This window comes from Cataglyphis hispanica, chromosome 23 (genome assembly GCF_021464435.1).
Source record: "Cataglyphis hispanica isolate Lineage 1 chromosome 23, ULB_Chis1_1.0, whole genome shotgun sequence".
Lineage (NCBI taxonomy): Eukaryota > Metazoa > Arthropoda > Insecta > Hymenoptera > Formicidae > Cataglyphis > Cataglyphis hispanica.
The window spans coordinates 4,112,177-4,121,242 of NC_065976.1; the positions used below are offsets into that span (position 1 = coordinate 4,112,177).

General features: G+C 30.9%; 3 protein-coding genes across 6 annotated transcripts; 2 read left to right on the top strand and 1 right to left on the bottom strand.

Annotated features, from left to right (window-relative positions):
• Positions 1 to 79: 79 nt before the first annotated feature.
• LOC126857850 (tRNA (guanine-N(7)-)-methyltransferase non-catalytic subunit WDR4) lies at positions 80 to 1,693 on the bottom strand. The gene is made up of 2 exons (XM_050607673.1): positions 1,555 to 1,693; positions 80 to 1,486 (listed from the first exon to the last, which is right to left on the bottom strand). Exon 2 carries the CDS (start codon positions 1,248 to 1,250, stop codon positions 87 to 89), a length of 1,164 nt encoding a protein of 387 aa, XP_050463630.1. The 5' UTR covers positions 1,251 to 1,486; positions 1,555 to 1,693; the 3' UTR covers positions 80 to 86.
• On the top strand, positions 1,683 to 5,446 carry LOC126857851 (endoplasmic reticulum junction formation protein lunapark-A). Of its 2 annotated transcripts, XM_050607674.1 has the most exons (9): positions 1,683 to 2,096; positions 3,145 to 3,186; positions 3,271 to 3,458; positions 3,555 to 3,741; positions 3,993 to 4,004; positions 4,187 to 4,421; positions 4,546 to 4,707; positions 4,828 to 5,004; positions 5,287 to 5,446. In XM_050607674.1, the coding sequence occupies exons 1-9, from the start codon at positions 2,070 to 2,072 to the stop codon at positions 5,388 to 5,390; spliced, it is 1,134 nt and encodes a 377-aa protein (XP_050463631.1). In that variant the 5' UTR covers positions 1,683 to 2,069; the 3' UTR covers positions 5,391 to 5,446. The 2 variants fall into 2 exon arrangements, with proteins under 2 accessions (XP_050463631.1, XP_050463632.1); XM_050607675.1 differs by lacking the exon at positions 3,993 to 4,004 and having other exon boundaries at positions 1,694 to 2,096.
• A 323-nt stretch (positions 5,447 to 5,769) lies between these two features.
• LOC126857873 (nascent polypeptide-associated complex subunit alpha) lies at positions 5,770 to 8,160 on the top strand. Of its 3 annotated transcripts, none has more exons than XM_050607722.1 (6): positions 5,770 to 5,930; positions 6,560 to 6,824; positions 6,911 to 7,030; positions 7,234 to 7,329; positions 7,538 to 7,696; positions 7,916 to 8,160. In XM_050607722.1, the coding sequence occupies exons 2-6, from the start codon at positions 6,570 to 6,572 to the stop codon at positions 7,928 to 7,930; spliced, it is 645 nt and encodes a 214-aa protein (XP_050463679.1). In that variant the 5' UTR covers positions 5,770 to 5,930; positions 6,560 to 6,569; the 3' UTR covers positions 7,931 to 8,160. The 3 variants fall into 3 exon arrangements, with proteins under 3 accessions (XP_050463679.1, XP_050463680.1, XP_050463681.1); XM_050607723.1 differs by having other exon boundaries at positions 5,837 to 5,999; XM_050607724.1 differs by lacking the exon at positions 5,770 to 5,930 and adding an exon at positions 6,081 to 6,208.
• Positions 8,161 to 9,066: the final 906 nt, after the last annotated feature.

Genomic DNA, 9,066 nt, shown 5'->3' on the forward strand with positions numbered 1-9,066 from the left:
TGGCTTCAATCATTGCAATGTTAATATATTTTATGAAATATTTAATACACATTGTATTTATAACATTTGTAATGATGAGATATAATCTATTCAATATTGCTAGCAAGTCGAATTTTTTTCCTTTCTAAATATTCTTGTACATTGTCATATTTTCTTTTATATAAAATTGGAAACAAATTTTGTTTAACAATACTATTTTTCAGAGTTTCCCAGGATTTATTAAGATGTTTCATCTTGTGATTCAGAGCACTATGACTTATAAATCTATTGTTTTCAAATTTATATATTTGTAATCCTGCATCTATTAATATCCATAAATCTTGTTTGTTTAAAAGACATTCCATAGGTTCAGCCTCAATAATTAGAGATTCCAAATAATTTGCTTCAAACTGTGTTTCATTGTTACTAGTAATGTTATAAACTAATAGTACTTTACTACTATAAAAGCTTATTATAACTAAAGATTCCATCTTACTAAGATAAGATACTCTCAAATGCTTAACAGGCAATATATCTACAGATTCGTCATAATGATTGTCATGAAGATCTTGATTAAATTTCTCAATGTCACATTTTGATATTTTATCGCAAAAGTTTACAGACATCAGTTCATTTCCATGCCTATAATCCCACAATTTAAAAACTCCATCACCGCCGCACGATATTAAGATACTCTTCTTGTGAGGTAATTCTGAGATATTAGTCACAAATGTTGTATGGCCCAAACAGTAAGATATAATGTTGTAGCAATTTGGGAACATGGAGACTCTGATCTTTTCATCTCTGTCGGTTGTCAAGATATATTTCATATCCTCTGTAACGAGTACATCGAGTAGCATTGACAAGTGGCCCAAGATCAAAACTCCATTTTCCATTGGTGAGCTGGTGGAAAACAGGTAAGCATCTCCAGCCTTATCAGCAACTACAATATCATTGTACGGAGAGAATCTCACTTTGCTCGCGGCTCTGGCGAGCGTTCGATTGGACAGAAGCCTCGAGTTCCTTGTTTCGTACAAGCACAACTGCTTGCGGTTTGTGCACACCGCAAAGTATCTTCCATCCTTCGAGAATGTAACAGACGTTATCATATGATAAGTTTCAATATCCACATTGTTGTGCACGTCTATTTTCTTGTTTTTATCCAGATCGGGCAAGACTATTACATTTTCTGTGCTATTATCAATATTGTGTATTATCACGCGTTCGTTATTGCACAAGGCTACGCATGAATCGTATACAGAAAAACTCATAACTGGAGTGTTTGTAAAAAATATTCACTTTCAAAATAACGTTGCGTTCAACAATAAATAAATTTTTTTTATTTATTGTCAGAATGAGAAGCCTTGAAAAGAGACAGTGACCTACGCGCGACAGGCCATGTGGACGTTCCTCGTGGGACGTTGACGTTTCCTCTATATGGTAGCGCCATTATATTCACTTTTCGATACTGTCGATTAAATCGCCACTTGGTGCGTGTCCGTGCTGCCTATAAATTAAGAAAATCAGAAATACGGAATTTACGGATTTATTAAAATACGCTTTTTATTTGCTTACATTTTGTCATCTATCTCTATCACATTTTAATATCTACTACCATAATTAAAAACATTCGCCTCTGTATGCGGTAGTAGTGTATGTATGCACGTACATACGAATCGGAGCGGAGCACGATCGAATATCGAATGCGTCTACAGCCGACAGCCTGTAGTTCGCTGAGAACTTCCAAACGTGAACAGGCAGGTGACAGATAGGTCGGAGCACCGTGCTTCTCGTACCTTGTTTTTTCGCGCCGAGCGTTACAGCGATTGTTGATCGGGCGACTACGCGCCGGACGATTTCATAGGCGCGATCCGTGCTATAAATATCGGGATAAAAACGCGCGGCGGGATTTAAATTTGGAGCGTAATCGAGCGGAACAGCCGGCTCGACGAGGCATATAGGACGAGGGCTATTTTAAAACAATATTGGAGGGATCCTTTTTATGACGGATTCGGTGCGAGGCGACGCGTGTGCGATCGACGATCTTCGAGGATACCTTCTCGCCCGTCTTCGCCGTAACATCATTTAAAATGGGGATAATCCTGCCGAGATTTCGGGTGAGTACCGTGTCCTAAAGGATTGTTGTTCTCTCTTGACATTTCGTGTCCTTTTGAGGTTAGTATCATAAATTCGTTAAATGTACACGTCAGACAAGGGCATCTTATTTATTTCCCGCAGGCTTAACTTTTTGCGGATGTAACCGTGATAGACGATCGCTGAGTAATATTTTTAAATGTCATTCATGTCTATTTATAGCATCCGTTTATGCCGGATGACGACAGGCACAAAAGGCTGTGTTAGACTTGGCGCGAAATAAGAATTTATTTAAACGTCGCTGCGAACGAAAAAAGATCGTAATCGCTTATTTATATATGAATGAAAATATATATTTTGTTTGCTTAAAAATCTTGTAAATCTTTCTCTCTCTCGTCCTTGAAGTTTCGTCATACAATGTAATGTCTTGGTTACCGCCATTTTTCATGAGTAAACAAAAATTGATTGTTAAATTTATTCTGTAGTGAGTCTGTAAAAACTAAACATTAACATTCAATGAAGAACTTTGTTCTGATTCAGACATGTCACCAAAGAAACGAATGCATGAATATTAATATGATGTATAAATTGAAAAATCGGATTTAAATTTTTACAACATATTTATTAAATATTGGATTGTTATTCTTATTTCTTATTATTTAAATTTAGTCACAAATATTAATTGCAACTAAAGGTCTATCAAATATACTTAAATATAAAAATATAAATTTTATAGATAATAACATTATTTAAGATCAATTATTAAAATAAATTACCATTTTATATTTTATAATTGCACAAGTTATCAATTTTATAATTTTTATTTGTACACTATACGTACGTTATATGTTCAGTTTAATATTTTATTGAAAATGCACTGTAAAAAAATTTAGTCTGTATAATTATATCATTTCTTTCACAAAAAAACAAATGCCTTTGGTCATTGTGCCATAATTTGGTGAACATCCTATGTGAAAAAAATACTTTTACGATAAGTAGAAAAATACTTTTATGATAAGTATACATGATAAATTGTAATATACATTGTGAGATAATATTTATAATTTTCAGAAAAAGAAGACAACAATTGAAATTTTAGAAGATCTCGATGCAGTAAGTATTATCTTAATCTTGTTATGTGTATATGTAATATTATGAAATAGCATCGTAAAACAGCATTTTTTTTTTTTTTTATAGCAAATTAAAGAGACCCAACAGTATGCACAGATTATGGAACGGAGACATAAAAAGATAGTGGGAACTATCATCATTTATGGAGTTGTTCTTTGTATCATGATAGCATTCATCTTTTATTTCTGGTTCTTTCCTGCTACATTATACAATCAGCTCTTTTTTATAACACTATTACTATCTTTTCCAATTTTGTAAGTTATGTTGTAAAATTTAATTACGAGATATTTTTATTTAATATAGATTATATAGAGAAAATTACAATCAAATATACATTTTTCTTTTTTTAGAATATTTGTAATAAAGAAAATTGTTTCATGGTACTATAATTGTAAAATTACTAACAATCAGGAAAAACTATCTACGATTGTCTCAGAGAAAAAGAAAATATTAAATGAAGTTACTGAAACAGAAACTTATAAGAAAGCTAAAGAAATATTATTAAAGTTTGCACCAGACGAATTAAACATGACGCCTGTAAGTAGACTTACATGTTATTGTTATATATTGTTATTTGAAATATCAGCTAAATCATGTTTGAGGTCAATCAATTCAACTTATTCAATGATAATACTAAATAATAAATAAAGTTTTTAAAATAAGTTAGAAAAAACTACATAATTTATATTATTTTGTATTATTCTTTTCTTCCAAGTTTCCTTCCAAGTTTCCACTTTCCTTCAAGTATAATTTTATACCATTATTTTTTATATTTTTTTTCTTTACAGTTAAGTCCAATGGTTTGTATTTGTCAAAACTTGTAATATATAAGATGTCTGAAGTAAGAGTAAAATAAGATGACAATTGCAAAAGACAGTTTCAAAGATAGTTTTACCCTAAAAAAATATATACTATTTATGTATGAATATATATAATAACATGTGATATATAAAAGATATGAAATTAATAATTCTGTTTGTAGCTTACTCCAAAGTTGTCAACGCCGATTGAAACACCTCGGCGTCCTATAACACAGGCTGTATCTCCTGTGTCTGGATCTTCAGAATTAAGAAGAAGGCCCATATCAACTCACAATGCACGAATTGGTGTAACTAGTCCTGGTGTAGTGACCCTCAATGTTAGACCAATTAATCAATCTCTAAATACTTCTTTTTCATCTAATGCTAGAATAATTAATCCCACCTCCATAGGTTTCCGTAAGTAAATGCAATATGTAATCATATTTACAAAATTTGTATTTTACTCATATATGCTTTAGGCACATATGTTATAAACTCATTAATTATATAGAAATAATAAATGAATGCATTTATAATTTAGGATTACCATTACCACGACCTGTGTTACCACAAGAAAGGACTATGATTGATCGTTTGGTGGATTATTTAGTAGGTGATGGTCCTTCAAATCGTTATGCTTTAATTTGTCGACAATGCAATTCACATAATGGAATGGCTTTGAAAGAAGAGTTTGAATATATCGGTTAGTAAAATGCTTCTTTTCAAAAGAATAGAGATTTTCTCTCTAAAATATAGCTCTCTAATATAAGCAATATATTATTAAAATTACATTACACTATAAAAATTACATATATTTTTACAGCATTCAGATGTTGCTATTGTGGTTTTTGGAATCCTGCAAGAAAACAGAAACCTTTTGCTCCAAAATTAGAGTTTGATAGTTGTGCTGTAACTTGGAATACATCCGAACCCACTTCTAATACAGATAAAGAGCCAATAAAACTTGCTGAATTGGAAACAAGTACACAATCAGATACAGGTATGATATTTTTAAATTTTGCAATTTAATAAAAGCCAAAGGGCATTCATTGCATCTAACTTTTATTAGCCTGAGAAATTTAAAATTTGTGTTTAAGGCTCGTACGATTTTTATATCCATACATTTTTTATATCTATATGTATTTGAACAATTTTATTTCACTTTATTTCCAGTAAAATATAAGCAAAAAAAAAAAAAACTACACATAGATAAACAATATCAGTATAAACAATATATTAATATAAATATAAATATAACATTTGTATTTTTTTTATTTTATAGATTCGGATATTGAAGTAGTTGAAAGACCAGGCGAAACGTCTGACTCTCCAGAATCAGAATCTAAGGAATTAAATGAAAATGAATCTGATAAAATAGAGACGTGACGCAATACTCAATTTTTGTAATTGAATTTATCACACATAAAAATATTTTTATGAAATCCCTATATATGTATTTATTACCTATCTATTTAATTTTCCCGCTTCTTTTAATTGTAAACAACAGAAAATGATTGGCTGACATTTTTTTTTATCGCGCGGGATATGTTACTAGTCAATAACCGGATATCCGGTCGAGATTTTCCGCTTTTGCGTTATATCGATTTGAAGAGTGTTTGGTCAGACTAAAAAAGTATTTTGTTTGGTTTTCTCGTCACGTTTCTAAGAATTATATAAGAATCATATTTTCTTCCATACTTGAATTATTAAAATAGATAAATAATATATTGAGTAATTCTTTTATTTCAATATGTGCCGCACGCATGCGCAAAAAACCAGTCCGCAGCAATGTGTAAGAGCCATAAGAATGATCGTTCGATGGCGTTCTCAAAAAAGTAAGGCTGTATTCGCAGAGACGCACGTGTAAATCGACCTCATTTTATGCGATAAAAATAATATTCGTTCGTCGGCGGACTGTAGCTTGAGGTAAATCTGACGATTTTTTCGCCATCACTGTATAATCTTACGAAAAACATTCGTATATCGCCAGATCAGGTATTGATCTTGATATCCGCACTAATAGTATCGCATGATACACCTTATTGTCACTGCTATCGACACGAGTTGCATCGATGTTTTAACGACAAACCCCATATTTGTGAATTTTTACCTTTTATACATAACGATGTAGAATCTTTCTGCAGAGTCATTTCGGTTACGATTTTTAGCGACAGCGTGAGATCCGTAGTCGATATCGATACGCTGTAACATATTATGATAGTTGTGTAAAAATTAGAATTATCGTGTTAGCGAACTATTTTTCGGGTAGCTTTGTCGGACGCCATAATTACCATCCGATTTCTGTGATAATAATCGTGCGAAAAATTCACGATGATTGTCCATATGCGATATTTTTTTCCATGAAAAATTAAATGTGTAATTTCTTGAATAAATATACCTTTATTCGAAAATCACTTAGACATGCCTTAGATAAGACATGATTATATCGGCACGTGGATAGATTTTAAGGGCTCCGTATATTTTTTATACTAAGTTTAACTCTTCTGTTTAGGTAGAAATTATAATTAATGATACATTTATTTTTCCATTTATAGGCCAGTAAATATGCCAGAGTTAACAGAACTTGACAAGGCGGCTAGTTCAGAGCCTACCAAGGTAGAGTTGGTAGGTATCGGCTCAGCGACTGATTCAGATTCAGATGATACTATACCAGAATTAGAAGATGCAGGTACTCCTGGCACTGTCGGGTTTCCTGGCACAACTGTCACTGGACTTCCCATTGATATGGTATCTAAGGCTAAGCAGAGTCGCGGTGAAAAAAAGGCCAGGAAGCTTATGAGCAAATTAGGATTGAAACCGGTATATCAATTATTAAAATATTCAATATTCTAACAAATATACTTTTTTGCATATATAATAATTTTATTTTTCTTATGTGTGCATAGGTACAAGGAGTCAATAGAGTGACTATTCGCAAATCAAAGAACATTCTATTTGTTATAAATAAACCAGATGTTTTGAAAAATCCAGCTTCGGATACATATATAGTATTTGGTGAAGCCAAGGTAAGAAATTTAACCTACGGGCTTATTATTTAATAATAAACATTATATATTTATTTTGTGATGATTTAACGGTTTCACATATTGTTAAACAGAAAACAAATGTTGACAAATACCTTGGCAGACTGATATTTAATAATTATTTGTATTTGTATTAATCTCAAGTAATATAGGTTTTACATTGCAACCAATTTTTTCATCTTCAGATTGAAGATCTCAGCCAGCAAGCTCAGGTTGCAGCAGCTGAGAAATTCAAGGAACCACCAGTTATACCAGCGACTGAAGCTGGTGGCAGTACTACGGTAAGATATGTTTAATTATAATTGAGATACATTTATTTGGAAAAAATTAATCAGAAAAAGAGAAGCTGTATTTCAATATTACTGCCAGTATTGAAAATCTATAACGAATGTGACATAAACTATAGATTTTCAATACATATAATAATATCAAAACACAGCCAGAGTATGCAATATTGTATAATGTTATTTCTTCATTTTGTTATACAAGGTTGTTGCTCCTATACAAGAAGAATCGGAAGAAGAAGTGGATGAAACAGGTGTAGAGGAGAAAGACGTTGATTTGGTTATGTGTCAAGCTAATGTATCACGAGGGAAAGCTATTAAAGCTCTTAAAAATAATCAAAATGACATTGTCAATGCTATTATGGTAAGTTATAAAGTATGCATTTATATCTCACATGCTTTAATATTTCTATACATAATTATATGATATGATGATTGTGCTTCAAAGGTTTCGCTTATATATTTCTATCAGAATGAAAATTATGTTGAATATCTTGGCAGACTGACAGTTTTTATTGCTAAACTATGTTCAATGAACACACAAGAAAATGAGAATAAATATTTTTTCTTTTTCTTATTTCAGGAATTGACAATGTGATGAAATTGTTTAGAAGTAGGCTGTACTGCGAGTAATTGACGTTCCGAGATCATAATTTTATCGTACGCACATCATCACAGAAAATGCCATTCTTCCTTTTATTCGATTGAAAAAGAGATTATGACATCGAGAAAACTGGATACACTTGTAATTGTCTCGAGAAATTCAATTCACATGTATATACAAAATTCGTGTAAAAGAAAAGAAAAATAAATACATTAAGATCATTATATGTACAAGCCATGGTCCAATCACAACGGATCGCCATTTTATAGGCTTTATAAGGCTTTATAAAGAAGCTATCGAGCAGTGCTGCAATTGCACATATATGTGTATAATCAAATATGAATATTATATATAATATATATAATTTTTTGTTAGTATTATTATTTTTTAGTATATTTTATAATTGATTTTTAATATTACAAGTGTCTAATTCATAATTCAATATTTTTAATAAATATTTTACAATAGTTTTAATAAAAACTTTAAATAAATAAAAAATATAGGTTGGATATACGTATAAAATATTTCTTGAATATTAAAATATTAAAAATTGCAAGTGCGTTTAATAGAGAAAAGATATAAATGTTTATTCGATAAAAGAAATCATCTGTTGATAATATAGTTTATTATGAAATTAGCATTATAATAATATATGAATCAAATTGGCAACTGACATATTTACACTATCAATAAGATTAGACAAGTAATATGACAAAAATGATTATTTTTGCGATAACCGTAATTTTGAAATTAATATATAAATGACATAAAATATACTTAAAAGAAATTTTATCATTATTTCAGGCATATACATTTTAAGCGGAATAATACACGTAGTTGCCATGAGATAGCAGCACGAGCAGCATTTTCTCTACATTTTCAAGCTCCGTGTCGTCAAAGGGCGAGAGAAAGGTTGTGTGAGTGGTTCGTAGAAAGGACTTATCTATAGTTCGCAGATTTGGATTCGATTCTGGACTCTCACCCTGTACCTTGAGAGGTAAATCTTTTTGTACACTTAAAAATAGATAAAAGCAAACACGATACAAAATATTATGAATTTGTATAAATTAAGAACTTGATTTAAAAAAAATTGTAATCTTATCCTCTCTTATCACAAAATGTATTGACAT

Bases quoted from the DNA above. Each gene is read 5' to 3' on its own strand.
- LOC126857851 (XM_050607674.1), top strand. From the start codon at position 2,070: ATGGGGATAATCCTGCCGAGATTTCGG. The intron at 2,097-3,144 runs GTGAGTACCGTG...TATAATTTTCAG, and splicing joins TAATCCTGCCGAGATTTCGG to AAAAAGAAGACAACAATTGA. The intron at 3,187-3,270 runs GTAAGTATTATC...TTTTTTTTATAG, and splicing joins TTTTAGAAGATCTCGATGCA to CAAATTAAAGAGACCCAACA.
- LOC126857873 (XM_050607722.1), top strand. From the start codon at position 6,570: ATGCCAGAGTTAACAGAACTTGACAAGGCGGCTAGTTCAGAGCCTACC. The intron at 6,825-6,910 runs GTATATCAATTA...ATGTGTGCATAG, and splicing joins GCAAATTAGGATTGAAACCG to GTACAAGGAGTCAATAGAGT. The intron at 7,330-7,537 runs GTAAGATATGTT...TTGTTATACAAG, and splicing joins AAGCTGGTGGCAGTACTACG to GTTGTTGCTCCTATACAAGA.
- LOC126857850 (XM_050607673.1), bottom strand. From the start codon at position 1,250: ATGAGTTTTTCTGTATACGATTCATGCGTAGCCTTGTGCAATAACGAA.